Below are 25,026 nucleotides of genomic sequence, written 5' to 3' on the forward strand. Positions count from 1 at the left end.
TAATATAATAATTATAAGTTAAAGCCCAATAATTAATTAAATTAATTATCAAATATAAAATACTTAAACAAATTCTTACTTTAACACTATCTTAATTACTTCTTAAATTACTTCGAACAGTGCAAATGGAATATTTGGGAATATCACAAGAATTCATGAATCTCTGGGTGAATAAGCTTGACAACAACAAGAGTGTAATTTCGTTGTTGAGAAATTCCAATTCTTTCTCCCCACGTCATGATCTAATATCAGCCATTGTTGTACAAAACCGTTGGAACAAGTCTTCAACTTTCTCAATCTTGCTTTTATGCTTCATCAATGTAGTTTTGACTTTGTACATTGAATTGGCTGCTAATGCTTTGGGTGGCCACTTCGATTACTTACTTGGCATTCTGTTCTTTGTGGCTGCACTGGTTAAGATCACAATCAAACCACCGATTATGATGATCAATTTCTTACCAGACAATATCTCCTGAATCTCTCAGATTTATCAACCCTTCTGTGTCCAACTTTTTTTCAATGAGTTTGACATATCTGAGTTCTTCATAGACTCCCTCGAGTACCTGTTCAATTTGAGTATCGGTCGGTACCGGGAAGTGAAATAGCTATACTTACTAATGGGGCCAGTAGCTTGTACTTCTCTTATACAGGTGTCTATGCGTATGATTTTGGTGCAACAGCTGAGCAGACGACACCATTGATGAAGAAGATGCACACCCTGGGGCATGATTTCATACCAGACCCAATTCATGGCGGTAGTTCTTCTGTACTGTTTAACATTTTGCATCTTCCATTGCCTGCAAGTGTTTTCTAGAGAGATTCATTCTGCTCTGTTAACAAGTGGTTTGAGATATCATGCTATGGCTCCACTTATTGCACGTGTCTATGAATTGGGTTTGATGGAAGCTGTTGCAATTCCTTTAACTGAATGCTTTCAGAGTCTGCCATGCTCTCTTCCCCTATTTACTTTATTCTTTTGGTGTGCTAACTGACTATGAAAAGTACTTGCAACAAAATATGGTTGATTTATCCTTCTCAGATGAGAAGTCCCAAGCTTCACTACTTACCATCCCTCAAATGCCGGCTTAAAGCTAGCTTTATCCGATGTTCCGAGATGCCGGTGTAGGAAGCGAGAGGATCAAGCCTTCTTAAATGGAACAGATGGAGCCTGCATCACTCAAAGAAAAATTTTAGTCAAACATATAAGTCAAGGATTGAAGGCAGATTTTTGGAATTAGAGAAAAATTGATAAGATAAAAAATCAGATCATTTAAATTTGGGAGATGAAAGAATTATTATATGCATTTATAATATAGATCAGTTTCGAATTTTGAATTTGTTCACCAGATTGCATACTGAGGATCCATTGTTCTTTTCCACGATAGCCAGCACCTTGTAAAGCTGTACTAGCTTAGGTCGAGGAAATATCCCCTTTTTTCTTCACGGACTTGAAATAAAACCATAAATTAAAAAGACGTAAAAAGCAAACCATGATTACAAAGTGGGTAAGAGCGGATACAGGCCTCTTCACATGTCGCTCAAATGGTCAGTCAATACTGTATAGAAAAAACCACTCTGATTACAAAAATATTAGTGGAGGAACCGGAGGATATGCAGCACACTGATTACAAAAACACTGGTGAAGGAACCAGACGATATATGCAGCTGCAGCGGAAACTAATGAGCCCTTTAATACCAACAACCAGAAAGAAATTTCTTGACTTAAGGCCATCTACGTGCGGTATTCGTACCCCTTGGAGAGGCCTCATACACTACACCTACTGCACGATTAGGGGTTACTGACGTTCCATATGGAGCAGCATTTCCGGGTGACGCTGCAAATTGAGTACTGCCTGGGCCTCTAAATAGTGGTGCATCATAGCCAGGACCCCTCTGCACATCAAAACCAGGACGGCCTCTTGCAGTTTCATAGCCAGGATCGCTTCTTGCAGTTACATAGCCAGGATGGCCTCTCCGGGCATCATAACTAGGGCCTCTTACCACATCATAGCCAGCACCCCTTGCTGCATTGTAACCATGTTCCCCCCTCTGCATATCATAGCTAGGTCCATGTCCAGCTTTGTATCCCACCCCAGCAGCAGTAGGCCCAGCCACTCCACCCAAATGGACAGCACCACCTCCAGCAGTCCGACGTCCCTGCATTTTCAAGGTACATGATATAAACTTATAAATCTGGTGTTAGTAGCACTAGAAAAAAAGAAGAGGAATCCCTTGAATCTGAAAAGCACTCACTCAGTCGAAACTTGTTCTTTCATGTTTGTTAGTGCATTCTTCAGTTCATATGTTTTAGTACTTGACAATTTTTTTTTACAAGGTGAACTGATTTACCTCAAATCTAGCATAATTTTTTTCTGAAATGATGGTCAAAGAGAGTGGACCACCTTACAAAAAAATATGCATGCCAAAGCCAGAAAGATAAGCTCTTACGACCAATAGGAAAAACAAGAAAAAGATTATTAAAAAATCCAGAAATGTCAACGGCAATTTCTCTATTTTCCTTTTCATTTATTTAGTTGTTAAGTTGGGGCTTTTAACTCATAACCTTGCACTTCAAAACTCATTTTATCTTCTTTCAACTGGTTTAGCAAGTTCCAGCATAAATATATTCTTAGTGTTCAAATAGTAATTTATGACTAGAAATAATTTTTAAGATTGTTTACATACCTGATAAATTCCATAACCGTCTTCATAAAGGGTTTTGCCTTTAGTGTGGTCTCCAAAAGCATCATTGTCCTTGTATCCTGTTGTGCCACTATATGGGCTACCTAAATGACCAAATTCAAATCCACATTATTTAAAATAATTAAACTAAAATAAAGAGTTGTAAGATCAAACATAGAAAAACTCTCTTCAGTATTTCAGAATATACCACTTCTTTCATTATTAGCCAATTTTGCTCGAAGCCTTTCCATCTCCCTTGACATAGAAACGTAGTCCTTCTCCATCACCTGAAGTGACTTCAGGTGGTCATTGCGGATCTTCTTTTCATGGTCATAAGTAGCTCTGCAGAATTAAACATCAACAAGAATTTCCATGACAAAATAATGGTCGCACAAAATTCAAACTTCTTAGGAATGGCACCAATAATGTAATAGTAGTTAAAAGTGACCAGCTATTCCAATTTCCCCCAGTTGTTGAACCTTATCAGTCTGGTTTGACAGTTGGCTTAGCCAAAAAGCAAGATTTGGAAAACCTGTCAACTTTATGTAGTTTGTCCAGTGACCAAAATAATTTATTCAACCATTGCACCCCCTGTATCTGATAATATGTGACACCATCACTTGTTATAAGTAGAGGTAACAAAGTTAACACATCTATCAACTTATCCATGGGTAACCTTCCTTAAACAAAGTGAGTAGTTTTTTTAATACTTTACCGGCAAGATTGCAACTCCTGTCCAAGTCCCTCAAAGTCTAATACCAAATCGGACATTTGGTGGGTATCAGCACGGCTCTTTTGCAAATTCTGTGTAAGCTGTTGTGCTTTAGTCAAAAGCTCTTGCCTGGATGCAACCAAGCCTTGGGCCTCAGCTTCAGCCTGTTGCAATTCCTGGTTGACATGCTCAGCATCTTGCAAATCAGTCTCCAGTTTGGTTATTTTCTCGACAGTAGCTTTTACTTGTTGTTCTTTATCTATCTTCATGGCATTAATGTGGGCCTGCAACCTCTGCAGCTCCTGTTGGGCACTCGCAAGTTCTTGTCTCAGTGCAAAGTGGGTTGCAGCTAATCTCTGATTCTCATATGCAAGCCTTTGCATATCAAAATGTGGAGCTGCAAACTTTTGTCCCAGTACATCAGGAGGAGAAAGAATGTCAAACTGAAAGGGCCCTGGCAGAGGATGGACACCAGGACCAAAGTGATCTGGGTGGTGCATCAACCCAGGACCAGGAGGTGGCACACGATCTTTACTTCCCATGTCAAATGAGAATCTTACCCTGGTAGTGGGCAAAAACACAATCAGAAAATTTAAAACATTGAGTAGATATCATGGAAACCAATTTAAAACAATTAGAAATTTCCTAGTCATACCTAGAGATCTTAGAAACTTTCTAAAAACTTGGCCAAACACAAGCATTGTCTAACAAATTGGCACTGACATGATTTTTGTATCCAATCTAATTCTTTTTTTTTAGAAGAAGAAGCTGATGGTGAGAAGATTGCATTAAGATAAAGACTCCAGAAGCAAAGGATTACAAAAAGAAAAGATAAAAGCCTACAATGGAAAAAACCAATTAAGAAAAGAAAAACATATAGAAAAACCCAAAAAGCTTGATCAATAAGGAGGGATAATCAGCCAATAAGGTGTTCTTGGAATGGGGCTTTAGCAAAGGAATTAGCCAAGCTATTGGTAATTCTTAAAGTATGCACATAAGAGATTGATAACAAGCAGCAAATATCCTTAATCTTGTGGAGGTACATCAAGAAATGACTCTGAGGCCTTTCTTATGTAAGCTCAACTAATGACAACTGCCAAATCCTCTTTCACCTTAAAGATTGAAGAGAATCAATGGCGTATTTTACGCAAGGCTCTCAACTCTGCCTCCTGGACTCATAGGTAGAGAAAACAACACAAATATTACTGATCGAGTCCCTCAGAACTCGACCACCAACAGCACCCGGATTACCTGGGGAGCTGCTATTGACATGAGCTTCAGCTAGCCTCAAGGGGAAGGAGACTAACTAGTAGAATTTGAAACGGTGTACTTGGAAGAGCTAATGAATTTTAATACCACTTCAAAACATTGTTTTGTGTATCGACATGATACACTGATATAAATCACCAGACCAAAAAAACATTGTGACAAGCCACAATGCACATTTTGAATCCTTTTTCAAATAAATAGTCAAAGCATTGCTTTTGCACACAAAAAGAAACAAAAAACTGTTGTTATCTACCAAGCTAACTGGTCATCAATAGAAACTTAGTGAAGTAGAAGTTACAACATTCTTTCATAATCATTCAGCGTCATGCTATTAATAACGTGATCAGACCAGAACATATGCAATTGTCAAGTAAAGCTGGGTCATATTTCCATGTCTCATATACTTGGATCCACAACAGTAAGAAAGAGGCATGTTCCAGAAAAGAAAAAAGACAAGAATGCAGGGATGTACTGTGGATGGAATCAGATCATTTATTTCCACTGAAAATTTTCTTAAATTTCCTGCAAACAGTAAGGATCTCAGTTTCAAGAGGGACAAGAAACTCTCAAGAATGACCGAATCAACCATTTATTATCACACTGCCACTTGGATACATCTACTTTTTTCTAATTTAACACAAAGTCGTTCAAACACATGAACAACTTATGGAAGAAAACAGGGCATAATGATCACGACTTAATGCTTAAATTGAATCCCTACTCTAGGCTGAACGGACTAAGAAGATTATCTTATTACTCCTGCAACATGATCATTAGAACGACAAGCAAGATAACTCCAACACGCTGCTATACATAAGTCTATATCAGGTTTCTAAGCTAAGAAATATACAATAAAAGATATGGTAAGTCACATTAGAAGATCAAACCCAGTTCCATTCATAGTTTTAGAAACTATTTTCAACCACAGTTCTACAAAACTACTAAACTACAAAGCTAAAACCCAAGGAACGAAACTGCAACATCCGAACATTTTACTGTTTCTGAAGTAGTGCACCCTGAGTTACTTTCCCTCTTAAGCAAGCGGGCAGAAGAAGGATGACACAAAACTAGAAACTCAGTAACAACTAAGACCTAAACGAAAAATTCTTTTCTTTATCGAAAAAGAAAAAGAAAATTTCTTGACGATATTCTTAGGAATGTGTAGTACTAATTTCACAGAAAGATATCAATGAATTTACAGGACGCCTTCCAGAAACAGGACAGGCTTGCGTAATTGTCACTCGAACACTTACAGAAGCAGACTGCGAGAACGAAGACTCTGGGAAAATTGAAAACTAATAATTATTTTTCAAGCTGCAATTTTGGAGTCTAATTAAATATCATTTACAATAATAAAATAGTTGTATATAATAAAGAAATTGACGAGTTACCCGAAATGGTTGCCATCAAATAATATAATATAAAACGAAAAATAAAAAACACTTCTTTTCTATTGGAATCTTAAAATTGAAAAATACTATGCTATAAAATAAATTAAAACAACTATGGACATAAAACAATGAAATCAACCTTAAATGTATAGCACTAACATAAAATTTTAAAGTAATCAACATTATATCAAATGAATATGTTGTTGTTAATTATTATTAATAATATATTTTATATATAACATTTATATACTTTTAAAATAATATTTTGAAATATAAAGGAGGTAGATACCACCACTCCAAGCAAAAAACAAAATAGAAAGAGGTGTCCCCAGTTCCTTTTGTTTATTTTATATCACAAGGACGGTGACTTCTACCTTTGAACATAAAGAGAGAGAGAGGGAGAGGAAGGCCTCTCATCAGGTAGAGCCTTTGAATGCGCCAATGGGGTGAGGGATGCCCCCCTCCAACTTCTTCGTTCAGATGGAAAGGGAGAACATCCACCTGTTCCAATGAGTTTTCTTCCCTTAAAAATAATTTATTTCCTTTGATGGAGAATTCAAATGAGTTCCAAAATATTTTAAAAAGGAGTGGCTGAAACTTGAGATTCTTCATTAATTCCAAAATTAATTTTAACTCTGGAATTACAGGTCATCTAGAATTGAACTCCAATTCTAGAGCAACCCCCAGCACTAATCCCACTAATGATAAGTTTTTCACTCTTTCCATAGTAGATTCTATTTAAATACATTAACAAAAAATGCATGAAGTTTGCAAACTTTTTCTACTTTCTTCATGGGTTTATCCACCTAAAATGTCAGAGGAGAAAGCAGCGTAAATTTTTGTTTTTTTGTTTTGTTTTGTTCTTGAACCTCATCAAAAGAAAGGATGCCCAGCAATGTTACTGACCTATTGGTTTGCCTTATGAATTGCCCAAATACCATTTCATTTACAACAGTGATACCGGGAAACTTAAAACTCTATTTAATTTTTGTTTCCTTATTTAATAGCACAGGCTGAGAACAATTAACTATTTTGGTCAGTGTTGAGTATCTATTTAACTTGAAGAGTAATAATATGCAACAGTGCCTCTTTATGGATTCCCGTTAATAATATGCAACAGTGACTCTTTATGGATTCCCATTTTCCAGCGAGGCAGCCAAAGAATCTAATGCAGTCTGTGCATATCGACCAGTAACTGAAATAACGCTAGCTAGGAAAATAAAGAGTGTGTTCGGGAGAAGTAATACAATCCGAGCCCTACATCAGATCGAATAAATTCTAGTACTGAGAGATACGTCTGCGAATCGATTCTTCTAGCTATTTTCAAAACTTAGAAAACCAAGCTAGGTATATCAGAACCTAACTGTCGATTACTCAGCAAGACACTCACACGTCCTACAGACACGCAGAAAACAAAAAGGAAAGGAAACAGAAACTAATGGCAATCGCAATGTTAACAAATTAAAAGATGAACAGAAACTCAGAATAATTGACACTACTACAAGTATGCAACAGTGATTCTAACATTTATGGCCATTCATCCTCCAGCAAGGCAGCCAAAAAATGTAATGCAGTCTGTGCATATCGGCAATATCATGAAATGAAATAGCACTAAGATAGTGAAGACTTTCGATTTAAGACAAATTATACAATCCGAGATCTACAGAAGATTGACTACTGAAGTTCTAAGTGATAAATGTGCTTGACTACGACTAGATCCTTCTAGCCAATTTCAGAACTTGAAAAAGCTTTGCTAAGTACAAGAACCTAATTACGCTGTCGTTCAGCTAGATAGTCAAACAACATACTACATACTAAAAGAGTACCACTCAATTAGAGAGAAATAAAGAGAGAACGCAGAAACTTAGAAAATCACATAGTAAACCAAATAAAAGATAACAAAATCTCAGAGAACTAGACACTACCTTCCTCGTTTGCAATCTCCATCTCTCGATCACTTGCTCTTTAATCTGGTTGATACGCAATTTTTGTCGCGTCGGCAAGCCATTAAAGCAAAGAAAAACACAAACCGCGTCAAAGTAAATGAAAATTTGAAAAGAAATAAATACCTGCAGAGATTCGCCGTGTGAGACAGTAATCACAAATTCGTATTCGTCACACTGTATTCGCTCCAGAAGCGCCAATTCGAAATCCGAAACGCATAGTGCATACGCCTTGCCACTACACTTCCCCTTTTCATTTCTGAACTTTCCCGCGCACGGAGAATCCTAAAACCCTATCCGACGTGGCCACTGATGGACACGTAGTCCAATCAGTTCCAACCACCTTTCAAATTCCAAATAAATTTCCTATAAGGACCGGACCCCGCACACGTGACGGCACCCACCACACTTGCTAGAGATCAACTCTGTTCCCTGTGGAGCCAGAGCCATGCAGCCTCCTCCCATCACGTCGGCCGTTCTCGCGAATCGCCGCAACCTCATCCGAGCTAGGTCGACCAGGCTCGGATACCCGCCGTCCGGCAATTCAGAACACATAAATAATCGACACGTGTCGACAGACGAAGGGTCAATGGCTGACGCTAGCCGATGATTGCGGTCGCGGGAAACGAGGGCAAGGGATCCTTTTTCGTAGGCGGTGATCACGAGGGGAGATAGAAAAAGGATAAAAAGCCCCCGTGGCATATTAACGGCGTTAGTCACGAGCGAACTACCTGTTTAAATATTAACCGAGGTTCTGCACGGATAATAATAATAAAAAGGATCCGAAACTCCCGCTTCGGAATCCATTGACGGGTTCGGTAATCGGTGGCGTTTACGAAACGGAGCCGTTAAGGGTTGACGTTGACGTTGAAGGCCGGGACGGCGGAGATTGCGATGCGGACGGCGGGTAGTGTTTTGACGGGTTTAGCCTTCTCTTGCTTATAATGGGGAAAAGAAATAAATACAAATATTTTATGTCCATAAAAAACTCGAACAATAATTCTCTCATCATTAAGAAGGAAATAAGTTACCAGGAAAGAGGAAAAAATTAGGGACATATATGGCATTTAAGTATAATATGGTGGTATATTCGCGATATAGTGGAATATCCGCCGGAAATAAGGGCGCGAGGATAAAGGAAACGCAGTCGGAATGAAATTCAAATGTACTTCACATGCACCCTAAATCCGGTGAAATGAGATTGGACTTAAATTCAGGCGGGTTTAAAGATATAGGTTGGATATGATAGAAAAAATAAAAAAGGAAACGGGAGGAAAAAGAAGGACAAATGAACTTTCAGTAGAAGAAGTAACATGTTGTTTTTCTAGAAGGCCAGTCTCAGCGTCGCCTTTTGGCATTCGTTCGCAGGTCAGAGAGACGCAGCTCGAAATCATCTGCATTTCGTACTCGCCGCGTGTTTCAGTCCAGATTTGGAGCTATCGCCGTCACGAAATCCGTGACTGTCTGGTCCGCATTCGCGCCAGTTTTGCATCCAGTGGCGAGGCGGTAACTTTCTGATCTTGTAGCCTGATCTGGAGGGAGTTAGGGTTTCTTATTCGGAGTGATAAACCCTGTAGAGAAGGGGGTTTTGGGGATTTTATTTTTCTGTTTGTTTGGTGGGGCTTGGGGTTTTTGGTGAGTTTGCCTGAAGCGAGGGAGATGGAAGAGGGGGAGGAATCCCGAGGCGATGTGATGCAGAGGTTGCAGTCTTCGTTCGGAACATCATCGTCGTCTGCTCCGAAGCAGCAGATTTCGTCGAATAGGTTTGAGGTTCCTCATTTGAATATGAACCAAGCTCGCGCTCCTTTTCGGCATTTTTCTCAGAATTTTAGTCCGGATAATAACAGTAAGCGGGTGGGAATTCCGCCTTCGCATCCGCATTTTCCTCCGGCATCTCCGTACTCACAGATCCCCGTTGGAGCGGCTCGATCTCCGGGCCCTCAGAGCTTCAGTCCAGTTCCCACCCATTCCCGGTCGCTATCTCAGCCTGCCTTCTTCTCCTTGGATTCTTTGCCCCCATTAAGCCCTTCCCCTTACCGGGACTCCTCTTCTCCGTCTCTTTCTGATCCGGTCTCCAACGATGTGTCAATGGACGATCGTGACGGGGCGGTCAGTGGACAGGCTATACCGTCTCCATTGCCCTTCACGAAATGTAATTCGGTTCGTCTTGGTAGTGGTACTAGCAGTGACAGCCTCCCTCCTCGTAAAGCTCACCGGCGTTCCCATAGTGAGATACCATTTGCATTTTCTGGTGGAGTTCAGTCTTTATCACCAATTCATGGGCATTCGGGTGCGTTTGATCGGGGTGCCCCTACTGGTTTGGTGGCTTCAAAGCAGATCCATGCTATTAAACGCGAGTCAGAATGGGAACGTGATGGTGATAGTAATGCGGAAGGAATGGGGGAGCGGAAATCTGAAGGTGAATCCGCTGATGAATTGTTCTCTGCATATATGAACTTGGATGCCCTGAATTCGGGGGGCCCTGGTCCGATGGAGAAGTCCTGTAGTGAAAATCGTGAAGATTTAGATAGTAGGGCGAGTGGTACGAAGACGAATGGAGCTGAGAGTAGTGATGATGAAGCAGAAAGCAGTGTCAACGAAAGCGGCAGTACAAACCCTATATCGGAGAAGAAAGAAGGGAACAAAAGGAGCTTCATTGGTGACGCAAAACCATCTGTGACTCCGACCAGACATTGTAGAAGCATATCTATGGATAGCTTTATGGGAAAACTTCCCAATTTTGGGGACGAATCACCCAAATTGCCACCGTCACCGGGAACCCATTCTGGTCAACACTCGCACAGCAATTCGATGGACGGGAATACTAATGCATTTAGTTTGGAGTTTGGGAATGGTGAATTCAGTGGTCCGGAGCTGAAGAAAATTATGGCCAACGAAAAACTTGCAGAAATTGCACTCACTGATCCTAAACGAGCCAAAAGGTCCAGCAATTTGCATTTTCATTTATTCTTTTTGTATTTTTTCTTCTGTCAAATTTGTCATTATCTTTCAAGAGTTTGCCGTTCTAATTTTTTTCCGTTTCAGAATTTTGGCTAATCGACAATCTGCTGCTCGTTCAAAGGAGCGTAAAATGCGATACATCTCTGAATTGGAACATAAGGTGCAGACTCTACAAACTGAAGCCACTACTTTGTCAGCACAATTGACTCTACTACAGGTTTGGGGCGTTAAATCTCACAGATCCATTTCAACTTCCTTTTGGTGGATCTGAACCAGTTGGTCACATTTCTTATAACTCTCCATTAAATTCTTTGCAGAGGGACTCTGCAGGGTTGACCAGTCAGAACAATGAGCTGAAGTTCCGTCTTCAAGCTATGGAGCAACAGGCACAACTGAGAGATGGTTAGTTGCTTATGTGCAGAGCATATGCATGCTTTAAATGTATGCTGTGTGTGTCTCTTACAAATATGTTGAAAGAGAGAATGCAAAATATCTAATGGATGCTGGGGATGTGGTTTATGATTTTCTTCTCATTGGATGACACCATGGGCAGTATTTGAAATATTTATGCTACTGCAATTAATTATGTATAACTCAATAATTAGATTTTTTTGGTATGGTACCATGTCTTTTTAACAATAAAAAGATTTTCATCATAAGCTGGAATCTTTGCATTTCTTATTTCAGTGTTTATGGCGAAAAAGCTAGTTCATAGGAAAATTTCGTGTCTTCTGGTTCATATGGTGGTTTAGTTTTTGGAAACAATCATTTGGATTGTCAGTATCTGTCCATGAATTGTTTCTCTTGGAGTCATTTTTCTTTGTAGAGGATGAGCCCCAGGAGAGTGCCTTTATTTAGTAAATCCTTGCTGTGATGGACAATCCATCTTATTCATGGATCTGTGACTTGCCTTGAGTGTTGGGATCAGAGAAGTTTATTAGTTGGTATACTCCTCTCTTTACTATTTACTTTTCATCAGTGTAATCTACACACAGAACTTGGCAAAAAATTGATCAGTCAAATCTCTTGTGCGGGAGCTGACAGGTTACTTCCTATATGTGTTACCCATGTGATTCATCTGCAAGCAAGTTTAGGCTTCTGGTGGGAAGGAAATAAATTATATTTTCATTTTATAAAGATGTGGGGAAGAGTTTTGCTTGCTTGAACCCTTTTTATAGTTATGCAAAGGTACTGATCTGCCTTTTGACTTTATAGTTTTTTTTTTTTTTTTTTTCGCTTTGGTTGTCATCTTGGGACTTTTCTCACCTGGCCTGGTTCATGATAGTAGTTAAGCCTTGAAAAATGGATTAATTGGTTTGATTTTATTTTTTTCTTGATTTTACAATTATAGACTCTCATTTGATACTACTGTGCAATTTGTATTACACATTTTACTGATTTAATAGGTGTTATCAGATCCAGACTGGAGTTGGTTGAACCTGTACACCAAAGAACTAGGAACAAGACAAAGCCTGGTTACCAACCAGGTTTTGACAGTTACCTGATGGGGTTGCCCAGGTGTAATTGGGTTGTGCAGGGAAAAATTTCCCTCTCTGTAACCAGCAGGCAGCAGGGGAGGGGCCTCTCTTCCAATGCTGCATGGGAGGGACTGCTGCCTTCCCTTTCCCCTGCCAGCAAACAAAAGGGGGAGGGAGGCCTGCTCCCTTACCTTGGTTCTCTGAGGCGGAGGTGGGAGCTCCTCCTCCATCTCCAGAAAGAAATGGGTAGGGTGTGAGCCTTCCCCTCACCCTCCTTGGTGCTTCAGCAGTTTTTCCAAATTTTTAATATGATGTCTTTTGATGTCAGCGCCCAGGTTCAAGCGGACCTGGTCACCTCTCCCGGTCAGTAACTAAATCAGGTTTTATAACATTGGACTAAATACATATGTTTGTAACTTGATTCTTCTTAATAAGAACTTGGAAATTTTGGTTGGGTGAAAGTGAATTTACAAGCTAGTTAATAATTTTTAACTTACCCATGGACTTGAACACTTCTTGGTTATCAATGGAACTGAGATTCTTGAGGCATACATTGCTTTCATAACCTGCTTCATGCTTTACCTGATTTGAGTTGAGTCAATTTTGAATGCATATTTGTTACTCCCCTGAAATTCAGCCAATTGTTTACCTACAGCTCTAAATGAGGCACTGACTGCGGAGGTACAGCGCTTGAAACTTACAACTCAAGAGCTAACTGAGGCTCACTCTGCAAACAGCTTGGCCCAACTACAAATAAATCCCTCCATGTTTCAACTGTCGCATCAGCAACCTTCACAGTTATCTCTCTATCAGTTGCAAAAACAACAACAACAACAACAACAACGGCAGCAGCAACAGCAACCTCAGAACAACGGTGCTTCAACAAAGCATGAGCAAAACCAATAGTTTTTTTGAGGACCAAGATGAAGAACAAAACTATCTTGGGCCTAAAAAGTTCTGTCTTTATTTCTTGGTGCCATGAGTTTAGAATTGCGCTCAGTCATGATGTGTCTATGGCATTGAGAGGTAATTCCTGAACCTAAACTACCTATTCCTGAGTGATGGACCTTTGCTATCTATCAAGGGTGTCATCATGAATGGTACAGGCATAAGTTCTGGCAAGTATGTTTCATAAATTATTTTTTTGGGTAGACTGATTTAGATGCAAGCATTTCTTAGTGTATGCCCAGTGTTTGTTTGTTACCTTGTTATGTGTTTGACAGAAAAGCAGATTAAAACTACAGATTCATTTAGTTTTAATTTAGGACGAACTTCATGATGTTGCAATTTATATATATACTTGTTTCAGGGGCTTAGGCCCAGATAAAAAGAAATTTATTTGTAACAATGATTGATGTGGATGGGTCGTTGAGTGGAGACTGAAGCTCATATGATGTTAAACGTTTTCTCTTTTCTGATGTACATTTATGCAAGAAATTATGTAGTGAATTTTCTTTTTTTAGTTTTTCTCTCGCTTCTTTGGTCAGAAGCAAATTTGGGAAATTTTTAGTTTTTCTCTTTTCTGTTTCTTTTTGGTGTTTGCGTAAGCATATGCAAGGAGCAATTGCAAGTGTGGGTTTTGTATCTTTGCTCGGCCATCATGTCACAGTTTTACTACTGAGAGGGTAGAGGGTTATCCCGAGTCTTCGGGGGACTGGTTTGGTTTGTCACTAATGAACTTGAAATGAAGTTTATGCGTATTATGTAGTTCATTCAATTAGTCTGTTAGTGGTGCACAGTGTTAGTGTCATAAAATGCAGGTAATCTCGTTTCAGGTTAAAATTGTGGAATTGTCATTCAACCTAAATTTGCAAATTATCCACTTGAAGCCTCGTTGAGGATGTGTTTATCCTTACCCTCATTCGTACTCTCTTCTCCCTCTCAACCTTCCTCTCCTGAATTTTTTTTCTTCCCATTCTCTTTTTTCCTCTTGTATTTGTACTCCTTTCGACTTCTTCTCCCTTCTCATCGTCTTAGTATCTCATTTCCATGTTTCTTTCAACTTCTCTCTCCCTTCTCCTTCTCGGCCTTCCTCTCTTCTAACTCTTGGCCTGCCTCTCCTCTCTACCTTTTGTTCTTCTTTTTTCCCCTAAAAATCATCTCGATTTTTTTCGATTTAACTCATTTCGGTTTTGATTTCCTTTGATTTCCATATTTCATAGTCAATTTCTTTGATTCTACTTCGATTTCCTCATTTGGGTTTGATTTCCACATTGGGTTTCGGTTTTTCCCAAATTTCAGAAGGTAACCCTAAATCCTATTTTTTATTAATTTTTATTGTAGTGTTTGATTTAGTCTTAATTTTTGTGTGCGGTATTTGTATTTATTGTTTAGTTTCTACATAATGTTGGGATGTAGGGTTAGGATTTATGGTATTTAGGGTTCAATTTCGTCTTTATGGTTTATAGTTTAGGGTATTTTGAGTTAGGGTTAAGGTAGGGTATAATTACGGGTTTAGGGTTTATGGTATTTAGGGTTAGAGTTTTTTTTTTTTAAAGCACTATCAAGGTAGGGTTAATAGAAGTTAGGGTTTAGGGGTTTATAGGGTTTAGGGTTTGGGGCTTTCAGGAGGTTTAGTGTAAAAAGTTTAGGGTTTAGGGGTTTATAGGGTTTAGGGTTTGGGGCTTTTAGGAGGTTTAGTGTAAAAAGTTTAGGGTTTAGGTTCTGGAAATAGGGTTAGGATTAAGGGTTTATGGGGCTACGGGGTGGGTTGAGTCCAGTTCAAACTAGGTTGAGTCACTACACAGGTGTCCATTAGTGAACGAAACTCGACTCCTATCTCTGACAAGGTACGGTTTGTAGTGACTACAAAGTCATATGGGGCTCTACGATGGGTGTTCGGTAAATTTGGACTTGAAGAGTGTATTTTTGCATTCTTTTAATCATCTGTAATGGAATTAGTTCGATTAATTTGTAAATGTTATAGAATGTTGTTGAGTAATTTTGAAGTGCTATAGAATGATTTTGCCATGTGGTGAAGAGATTCAAATGGCTTATAAATCTACCATATGGTTTTTTTAAGTAGTTATTTGTGTTTGCATGTGTCCCTATTTACTATGATGGGTAAAGGTTGTGTGATAAAGTTTTTTTTCTATGAGGACCATCTCGGATTTAAATTATAAATAGTTGAAAGAAAACAACAAACTCCTCGATCATTTGACATTTGGACATTTGAGGATGACAATAAAATGTTCGATCTCTTGGTTGAACAAGTCAATATAGGGAACAAGTTGTCCAATGGCGTTTGGAAGCATTAGGTGTATATGGACTATGTCAATAGGTTCAATGAATATGCAATTAATAAAAAAAACTGTTGAGTAGCTCAAGAATCGAACAAGATCATGGAAGAAAATTTACCAAACAATAACTAGTTGTCTCAACACTAGTGGGTTCGACTGGGATGCAACCACACAACGAGTTACTGCATGTTATTCTGCTTGTTAAGACTACAAAGCATAAAAATGTTGAGAAGTATAAACGTGAAGGGTGTCCACTTTACAACAAATTGACTTTGGTAGTGGGAAACTCAATAGTCATGGGGACAGTAAGTTAAACTTGTGTAGACATGTGCAGTGATGTCCAATGTGAGTTAGAACATTCACCCTTGGACCCATCGGAGGATGTCTATTTAGGTAGGGATACTCCATCACCATTCCTTAGCAGGTATGAGTTGGCACCTGATCAGTCTCGAAATGGTAACCCGTCAACTTGAACTCATCATAGAAAGAGAACCGAAATGTCCACTGATGAAACTAACATATTCCTTGATGCAATGAAGGAAATTGTCGCGGTATGTAGTAATGCTATCAAACCTAAAGATGGTAATGTCGAAAATAATTAGTTCGAAGCCCTCACGAAAATCCTGGACCTGTCGATACATGTTTACGAACCTGATAGTGGAAGAGCGGCTCTAGTGGCTTAAATATTATTCTGGTGAAATGTAGTAATGGATTTTTAAGTACACTATCTACTTTGGGACGTGTTTCGAATTTTAATGATATTTTTTTAATTATGAAATTATAAGATTTATCATTGATAAATTATGAATATCATTATTGTTCATTTTCTAGCATGTTTTTTAAGTTTTAATTTTATATATATATATATATATATATATTATTAATAATAATATATCCTAGGTTATTAATAAAATAATATATTTATTTATTTATTATATTCATTAATTTTAGTACTATATTAAATTAGAAATTTAAGACTAGTAATTAAAATATTGTTAAAGAAAGCATTTGATCAACTATTTTGGTTTAATTATCTTATTTTTTATAATTAATTAAACTAATCATTTTTAATATTGTAAAAATATATTATTAATTAATACTACATAAAAAAATTATCTTATGTTATTAATAAAATAATTAATTTTATTTATTCAATACATTCGTTTTGTAATTATTGTATTAAATTAGTAATTTAATAATCGTAATTAAAATATTATTAAAGTAAACATTTGATCAATTATTTTGGTTTAATTATCCCATTGTTATAATTAATTAAACCAATAATTTTAAATTTTGTGGCAATATATTAACACCCAAATAAGTATTGAAGCTGAATCAAATTATTACATTGGAATTTAAAGTCTAACTTTAACTTCAACTTCAATATTGACTAACCCAGCATTTGGTGTAAACTGGTTCAATTAAATTTAATTTCATGTGACATCTGATCTACGCAGACAAAGACAGTATCAGAGTTAGGGGCAGGCGATTTGTTAAAGACTACGCGTTTCAAGGAACGCCGCCCCTGATCGAGACGAGAACGCACCAAGTCGGCCCGTCCTTGGATTTCCTTTTCGTTCCTCTCTAATCCGTTCTTAAAGTCGCTGGCAAGCAGAATTATCCTCGCGGAAAATCCCAACCCAACTATGAGAGTCGTGAGGAGAGCATTTTCCGACGGACACTGGAGCGGAGTTGCGGTTTTTGGCGGGTAGCGAGTAACAATTTTTTAAACTTTAAACTCCACGAGGAGTAATTGAGTAAAAATGTAAATCACCATTCGAACTGCCACAAGTATTAACAATTTGACCGACAACATTAAGCAGGATTTAAACGAAGTAAAACTAAAAACTAAAAAACAAACAGACGCTTGAAGAAAACCAGAGCTGTCCTCCTCCTTCGAGAAGGATGAATTGTAGACAACGGCAGCTCGTCGTATTGGAATCAGTTGGCATAGTGGAGGGGTTCTGATACAAGGAGTTCTTGTCCTCTTTCTTTCGCTCCATGAGGTAAGCTGCTTCAGCTCGCTATCCTGGGTTGTGTTTTTGTTTGCCTTTTTAGTGTTTTCAGGCCAATTTTGGGTGAAATTTGCATTTTAGGGAACTTATGGCCGAATGGCATTTTTTTCAGGAACCATCTTCCAGTTATTTATGATTGTGGGATAAGCCCTAGCTCTGGGTAGGTGTCGCGGTGAAGTTTTGACTTGGATTTTCTTTGGATGCATAGTAGTCGCTTTGTTTCCCGTTATTGGGATCTGATTCTTTGCGCAGAGGTTTCGGGAGGTTGGTCACCGATCTCTTGGGAAATTGGTGCTAGTGTTATTCTTTCGTACTTTGGGTCTGTCTAGTATTTTCTCGTTTTGCGTTTCTTCTTGAGTTTTTCTTAGTGCTGTTTCTCCGGTATGGGATTCAACCACTTCGTTGGTTGTTGGACTGTGCTTGCTTGTTCGAAGGATTCTGGAACTGCTGTATTCACTGGTTGCATGTGATCGTTTGCTTGTGTTTTTTATCGGATAAAATAGCAATAAAGGAGTAGCTAGGGTTTTTTTTAGGGAGACGGGGTTCCTGTTGTCTAAGTTTTCCTCTCCTTCTTGTGTAATTGTAAGTAGTGGAGCACGGCAACTGCTACAATGCCTGACGCTAGAATACTGCACATTACCGAAAGGGGATGTGGTTTAATGAAAAAGTTGGAACTGTTAGGTTTCATACTGGTTGCGAATTGAAGCAAGATAAGCTGAAACATTTGTGACCTTGAAATAGAAAAGGAAATGGAGACATCAATCTGAATGATTAAGGGGTGTAGAGTGATTGCCAATCGAGCTTGTAGTTATAAATGGATAAGAGGATCTTTCAAGTTGACATTTGTTCAAGAAAAGTTGATATACTTTCCTCATTTTGCATCCGTGTAGTGTCTTCACATCTGACTTGTCTTGGAAATATAGTTTTACCACGAGAAAAGACGGCAAAAAAGTGGATGAAGTGTGGCTTTTTATGGGAGAAGAGTCATTTAATGTCAAGAAGGTATCATTTGTGTACTTTAACCTGTTTACCCGAAAGTTTGGATGGAAAGTTGATCCGAGGTGTGGGAGGTAACAGTTCAGACGAAATTAACCTGATTGTTTGCATAGTTCATCAGATTCACAACTCATGTCAATTCTTGTCTATGTTTTTTCTTATTACAGCTAGTATATAATGCAAAAAACAATTTTTGATTTCTTAGCCCATATGCCATTTGTAGATTTTTCATGAAACCACAGTTGCTAACTTGCTGAACCTTCATCAATCTTAAGCTTGCACTTTTTTATCTATTCCGACGATGCAAACCTCTTTTTAATTCCTCTTCATGTAAGAAAACTAGCCTAATTTCCTAATTCTTCTTCTTGTATCTGATAATGAGTGGACTCATAGTATGTAGTGATACATTCAGAATGGTATGTAAAACTAGCTCAATGGCCTTAAATGGACAGGATCTGCATTTGAGGCTTCTGTTTTTGAGTTGAACATCAATATTTTGAAGGACTTAATCGAGGTGGAATAAAATAGGCCAAGCTGATGGTCCCCTCTGATCACTCATTTCCTACTTATTTTTTATGTGTGTGTTTGAATGTTAGATTGTTGCATTTTCAACAGTAAGATTGCTACTTACATCAAATTTTGGTGTCAAGCAGACTTTAGTTTCATCACTTTACTCTTGAGCAGTTATACCTTTCATTTTTTGGCATTATAGAGGCCAAAATGTTGCTTTTATTGTTACTGATCATCTATCTGCTATAGTTATTTTTATTTATTTATTTATTTATTTATATTTTTTTTGTGGAAATGATGCACTTTAGTAATTGTCATTTGTGAAAGTCAGTTGACCTTTTGACCTTTTTGCAATCAGCTGACTTTTGTCTGATGAGGTGTTGGCTGTCATGTATGCTATGTGGCTTTTGGTAACTTAGAAAGGTGATATTATCCTTTATGAAATTGGTAATGTGTAGATAGAGATAATAAAAGAGAGTTTATTTACCATTTTTCTTTATTTTTTATTTAATTATGCTATCACTGTTGACTCCTGGTGGACTTTCTTACTCTTTCTTTTTTTAAATGTTTTCTCTAAAAAATAACTAAGGAATTTGTCCAGATCTGTTTTCAGCATTCCATGTTTCTCATGTTCATTCTCTTCTTTTAAACCGTGCTGCTAGTTATGATTGTGAAGATCTTTTATCGAATTCATTACCACCAGATGGCACTCATGATTGCTGTACATTAAAGATTCTGGCTTTTTGATGTATGTAAGGCTTGAAAAGCTTATTTTTGTTGTTAAAGCAGCTGTGTTGTTGGATAAAGCTTTATGATGTAAGGCATGGAAAGCTTAATTTTGTATTTTTTTCCGTTAAGGCAGCTGCTTCATTGGAGAAAACATGGAGTCAGTTCATTTTAATTGATAATAATGTAACTCTATTTAACCAGATAGCTTTGGCTTTACTTTTCTCCCTAAATCCGTCACCTACAAAGAATGTCATTAGCACATACAACTTGTTGTAAACTTTGTTTTGTTGCTTACAGAAATTCCTTAGAAAACAACATATTTAAAATACTCTTCTGAACAAAAAACGTCCTCAGAAAATATCTATTTATAGGAAATTTACTGAAGAATTTTTAGAATTACATTTGAATGCCCAGTTAGCAAACATTAACTAATATGTAACAGAGAAAGACGAAATTGCTGCTGTAAATAGAGAAAATCTCTCTTTTGTAATGTGGACTTTAGGCTCAGTAATAGTTAGGGTTTATCAATTGCTATAATTTTTAGTATATTTGAATAAATATTCAAAAAAAATTACTTCATAAGTTCTGTGTTTATTATCTTACCATTTTTGCATGTATCTTAGTGTTTTCCTGTATGTCTCTATATATAGTGATTTTACATACTTATATAGATATTTCTAGCATTTTTTTTGTTACGCAAGTGATTATGCTTGATTGCCTGTCTGTTGGTTGGTTAAATAAATAGAAACGAAGTGTGTACATGTTCCTTTATTACCCATTGACGTGTTCCATTTATTACCAATCAAGAACACTATTGAAATATGTGCATTTATAAAGAGAATAAACATAAAGAAGAGAAAGGAGTGCAACTGAGAAACATAAATGAGAAATTCAGATCATTAGATAAATAACTAGAAATAGAATATTTATTAACCTTTTGGAATTCTCAAAACAAAACAAAAAAATCTTTAACCTGTCCATTTGTTGGCCCTAATAGAAATATTTAAGAAGAGAAAGACCAGAAATAATGGAAAAAGATTGGAGAGGAACAAGAGTGAGAAAGAAAGAGTAGGTTACCAGTCTGGCAGACTGTCTCAACCCCCTCATATGTTACATAAACTGAATGAGGAAAAAAAATACACCAATCCTAGTCAAACATCTTATGGTTTTTCATACACTTAACTTTAACTCCTATAGGTTACCAGTCTGGCAGGCTGTCTCAACCCTCTCATATGTTACATAAACTGAATGAGGAAAACAAAATACACCAATCCTAGCCGAACATCTTATGGTTTTTCATACACTTAACTTTAACACCTAGTGAGATGCTTTTGCTGTTCTTGACTCCAAAGAAGGTGGGGAATAGACTCATGGAGGTGAACTTTCCCAGGACTGATCTCAAGCCCAGTCATGATAGAAAGGGTTTTGCATATGGTGATGCGTTGGTGCAAGGTTGACCTTGATCCCCATGGATGTTTGGGTACGTTTTGGATGAGATTCTTGCTTTTTGTAGATGATTGGCATGTGATCTGTCACATATTTCCTGTTCAGCTAAAGGTATCACGAGTACGCTTACTAAGGGGGTTTGGATCTATAGCACCTTATTGTTGCATGGCCTACCTAGTTATTTCTATATCTCCACCCTAAATGTTTCTGCTCAGCTTAATGGTTGACTTCTTGTAGCTTCTCTTCTGTTAATAATTTTGATTTCTTTAAAATAATAACAACCCTACAGCGCAATGCTTAGAAGTAGGAAGCAAATGGACTTCTGAATATGGGCTATCTCTTACAACAAGAAGCTGGAAGGAAATGCTCATATGAAGAAAATAAACACCATGAATAGTATTCAACAAGTAGAACCAAATGGAGAGTGAGGTAACCCACCTGAAGTTAACTACTTAGCTTTTCACACGTTTCTTACTACGTGGTTTAGTATTATTTTCCCTATTATTACAATATGGCATTGAATAAAAGCTTGTGCTTGTGCTTTTATGATGATTTCACGTTACATACTTCCTTCTTCTCCTCCCTCTATTTTCCCCATTCTCCCTCACTGCAGCAACACACAACACTCGTCACGAGTCAGTTACTCATTCAGAGGTGGAATTATAATTGCGGAATAAATTCATGGTCCCTGCTGTAATGGTTGCTTTTTTGGCCTTTAATTGCTTTAGGATAATATTTAAGAGCATATGACTCTGGATGTTGGACACCATTTTGCCAACACTTTGAATAGAGTTCCTGAGATGATAATCCTTCTCGAAAGCTGCAGGAAACAACCCCAGAATTTGTTGTGTTTTCATGGTCAATCCTCTGATTTTACTGCAGAGTTATACCATTTTGTGCAGAGAGCATGTTTCTTTCTATGGAACTTGAAGACTCTACATCAGTTCTGTCTCTGTATGTGCACTCTGCTGAGTAGACTTAACATAGCTTTTCATATCTACTTAATGAGAAGTGTCATGAAATCCCAGTTTCTATATTCTTAAAACTTTGGAAATGTTATGTCTTGTCTATTTTTTGAATGAAATTTTTTGAGAAATTTTACATGGCTTCCTTACAACTATCCAAGATTATGAGTGCAGTAAGTTAGGCTAGCAAGTTGATCAATTTGTACAAACATACAGTGGGTTCTCTTCCTTTGTTTTTGTGCGTCTTGCTCTGCTACAATCATGCTTTCACTGGCTTTTAGTGTTGCGTACTTTTGACCTATAACAAGATTTAGATTTTATAGCGCTTTTATTGTATTGGTTTGTTTGAATAGGACTTCTTGTTGGAGTCTCCTCTTTGATTATTATAGTTCCTTATAATATGAAAGCCTGTTTGATATTGCAACATCATTGGTAGCTAAATCTTTTTTTTCTTTTTTGATTGTTATGTGTTGGATGGTGACAGCTCAGGCTGAGATGCTGTGTTGACGCTGAATACATTTGATCTACATAAAGACACATTTACCTTCTGAAGCGTAAAGTGAGATGGATGAACAACGAGAAAATGGGAGGCACAAACCTGATCAATACAAAGGGGTTCATGCTCAGGTAACTATTAAAAATCTATATCAGCCTCTCTCTCACTCTCTCTTTCTCTTTTCTCTCTGAGTAATGAAGGAAGCAAAAGACAATCTAATGCACTAGTCCAAAACACAATCATTCTTAATCATTCCATATTGGTGGACAGTGGATCATTCCTCCGCATCAGATGAAAGACCATCAAACTCTAAAGCTCATGGCCATCATGGCAGAAAGGGATGCAGCAATCCAGGAGCGGAATGTAGTCCTTTCTGAAAAGAAAGCGGCCTTGGCTGAACGAGACATGGCGATTATGCAACGTGATGCTGCCATTGCTGAACGAAACAATGCCATCATGGAGCGCGATTCTGCCGTTGCTGCCCTAGACTATGCTCGTGAAAATGCCATGAATGGAGGTGGGTCCACAATCCCTACCGGATGCGGAGTACCTCGAGGTGCCAAACACATGCACCACCAGCATGTACACCATTCAACTCCAGTAGCTGAAGCTCCTTATCACTCACGGGATATGCATATAAGTGAAGCCTACCCAATATCATCAAATGCTGACAATATCATGAAATCCCGGCGGGCTAAACGACCAAGAAAGGAAACAAAAGCCCAAACACAGGTATCAAACAAGAAGGGTAAAGCCTCGCGGAAAAGCAAGAGAGGGGGCGAGGACTTGAACAAACAGGTGTCTGTGCTAAAGCAACTTGAATGGAAAGGTCAGGACATGACAAATGGTGAAGATCTGAACAGGCAAAATTCAGTTTCGAAGCACGAATGGAAGGGTCAAGATCTAGGACTGAACCAGGTCACTTATGATGATTCAACTATGCCAGTTCCTGTCTGTTCTTGTACAGGGACCATGCAACAATGTTACAAGTGGGGGAATGGAGGGTGGCAATCAGCTTGTTGCACTACCACCTTGTCCATGTATCCGTTGCCTGTTCTGCCCAACAAGAGACATGCTCGAATTGGTGGCCGGAAAATGAGCGGTAGCGCCTTCAACAAATTGCTTAGTCGGTTGGCCGCCGAGGGGCACGATCTTTCTACTGCATTAGATCTTAAAGATCACTGGGCCAAGCATGGGACCAACCGATACATTACAATCAAATGACAGATTTTGTATGTAGTTATATGACCATGGAAGGGAAAGAAGAAAGATTTTCCTGGTACATGGAGGCTATTAGAGAAACGGTGTAATTGTTAGCTGTGCTTAATTTTCGTTTGTTTTGTAGCTGAAAAATGTAGGAAAATAGTGGTAACTGGTATCAGATATAAGGTAGGCAAGTGGTCTTACTGGTCTCCTTGCAAAATCAGATGTACTTTTTTGAAGAATGTGAACTTCCCTCCTGAAAGAGGAAGATGGAAAATGTAAAGATGAGAGCCAGTTTCTGCACAAAATCAACCAAGTGAAAGCCTTTATCAAAATGCTGGAGTTGCCAATCTAAACGCTCCGGACATGGTGTAGTAGTTACAGTATCTGAGATTGGAATTACAACCCTGACTAATTTATGTGGGACTATTCCTTTATACTTTTTAATTGTATAAAAAATTATGATCAATTTTACTTATCTATTTGTTTGAGTTCATTAGATATTGATTACTAACACTTAATCCCTTTCTAATTACCTTTTTTTACCGTGTCGAAAACCTATTAATATGTTCTTATATGTTTGTGCCGCCATAAAAAATAATGAAAAAATTAATTGAAATTTTTGTGTTCTTATATGTTTGTGCCGCCATAAGAAACAATGAAAAAATTAATTGAAATTTTTGTTTGAACTCTAGAAGTATTTTAACAAAACTTGTCAAAAATATTCAATTTGCATGTTCTATATAATTGATAGTTGGTAGTCTCTAATTTATCCACTAGAGTTGTATCCAAGTAGTTGATTCCACAAAGTTTTTCAGTTTTATTTGAGTTGAAAGATCTCATGTTTTGAATAGAATTGATTATAAATAAAAATTGAATCCAATTTTAGACAATAATTATCATATTAAATAACCAATATACTTAACATTGAGAAGAAAATCTTTCCATTGTGCTTGAAGCTAGGGTTTAGGGTAATTCCAATAAATAATTA

At 37.8% G+C, this 25,026-nt stretch overlaps 3 protein-coding genes across 13 annotated transcripts; 2 read left to right on the forward strand and 1 right to left on the reverse strand.

Moving 5' to 3' along the window:
• Positions 1-1,284: 1,284 nt before the first annotated feature.
• LOC137944257 (protein FLX-like 2) lies at positions 1,285-8,483 on the reverse strand. Its single transcript, XM_068789885.1, has 6 exons — positions 8,124-8,483; positions 7,980-8,024; positions 3,398-3,955; positions 2,891-3,024; positions 2,686-2,786; positions 1,285-2,157 (listed from the first exon to the last, which is right to left on the reverse strand). Exons 3-6 carry the CDS (start codon positions 3,934-3,936, stop codon positions 1,723-1,725), a joined length of 1,209 nt encoding a protein of 402 aa, XP_068645986.1. The 5' UTR covers positions 3,937-3,955; positions 7,980-8,024; positions 8,124-8,483; the 3' UTR covers positions 1,285-1,722.
• Positions 8,484-9,275: 792 nt separating this feature from the next.
• LOC137944837 (bZIP transcription factor 29) lies at positions 9,276-13,958 on the forward strand. 4 transcript variants are annotated; one of them, XR_011110856.1, is made up of 6 exons: positions 9,276-10,939; positions 11,043-11,175; positions 11,276-11,360; positions 11,785-11,902; positions 12,003-12,146; positions 13,092-13,179. XR_011110856.1 is itself a non-coding variant. In XM_068790603.1 (4 exons), the coding sequence occupies exons 1-4, from the start codon at positions 9,657-9,659 to the stop codon at positions 13,340-13,342; spliced, it is 1,752 nt and encodes a 583-aa protein (XP_068646704.1). In that variant the 5' UTR covers positions 9,276-9,656; the 3' UTR covers positions 13,343-13,958. The 4 variants fall into 4 exon arrangements, 2 of the variants coding, with proteins under 2 accessions (XP_068646704.1, XP_068646705.1); XR_011110857.1 differs by lacking the exon at positions 11,785-11,902; XM_068790603.1 differs by lacking the exons at positions 11,785-11,902; positions 12,003-12,146 and having other exon boundaries at positions 13,092-13,958.
• A 3,391-nt stretch (positions 13,959-17,349) lies between these two features.
• On the forward strand, positions 17,350-24,511 carry LOC137943981 (barley B recombinant-like protein D). 8 transcript variants are annotated; one of them, XM_068789445.1, is made up of 5 exons: positions 17,350-17,681; positions 17,803-17,954; positions 19,139-19,200; positions 22,821-22,963; positions 23,103-24,511. In XM_068789445.1, the coding sequence occupies exons 4-5, from the start codon at positions 22,901-22,903 to the stop codon at positions 24,054-24,056; spliced, it is 1,017 nt and encodes a 338-aa protein (XP_068645546.1). In that variant the 5' UTR covers positions 17,350-17,681; positions 17,803-17,954; positions 19,139-19,200; positions 22,821-22,900; the 3' UTR covers positions 24,057-24,511. The 8 variants fall into 8 exon arrangements, with proteins under 8 accessions (XP_068645546.1, XP_068645544.1, XP_068645545.1 ...); XM_068789443.1 differs by lacking the exon at positions 19,139-19,200 and adding an exon at positions 21,316-21,405; XM_068789444.1 differs by lacking the exon at positions 19,139-19,200.
• Positions 24,512-25,026: the final 515 nt, after the last annotated feature.

Source organism: Aristolochia californica, unplaced genomic scaffold (assembly GCF_029961685.1).
Source record: "Aristolochia californica isolate CCGP_79_NKW_82.1479 unplaced genomic scaffold, dmAriCali1.0.hap1 SCAF_11, whole genome shotgun sequence".
Classification (NCBI taxonomy): domain Eukaryota; kingdom Viridiplantae; phylum Streptophyta; class Magnoliopsida; order Piperales; family Aristolochiaceae; genus Aristolochia; species Aristolochia californica.

Bases quoted from the DNA above. Each gene is read 5' to 3' on its own strand.
- LOC137944257 (XM_068789885.1), bottom strand. From the start codon at position 3,936: ATGGGAAGTAAAGATCGTGTGCCACCTCCTGGTCCTGGGTTGATGCAC. The intron at 2,787-2,890 runs GTATATTCTGAA...TTGGTCATTTAG, and splicing joins GGCTAATAATGAAAGAAGTG to GTAGCCCATATAGTGGCACA. The intron at 2,158-2,685 runs GTATGTAAACAA...TTGAAAATGCAG, and splicing joins ACGGTTATGGAATTTATCAG to GGACGTCGGACTGCTGGAGG.
- LOC137944837 (XM_068790603.1), top strand. From the start codon at position 9,657: ATGGAAGAGGGGGAGGAATCCCGAGGCGATGTGATGCAGAGGTTGCAG. The intron at 10,940-11,042 runs GTCCAGCAATTT...TTTCCGTTTCAG, and splicing joins GATCCTAAACGAGCCAAAAG to AATTTTGGCTAATCGACAAT. The intron at 11,176-11,275 runs GTTTGGGGCGTT...AATTCTTTGCAG, and splicing joins CACAATTGACTCTACTACAG to AGGGACTCTGCAGGGTTGAC.
- LOC137943981 (XM_068789445.1), top strand. From the start codon at position 22,901: ATGGATGAACAACGAGAAAATGGGAGGCACAAACCTGATCAATACAAA. The intron at 22,964-23,102 runs GTAACTATTAAA...ATTGGTGGACAG, and splicing joins ACAAAGGGGTTCATGCTCAG to TGGATCATTCCTCCGCATCA.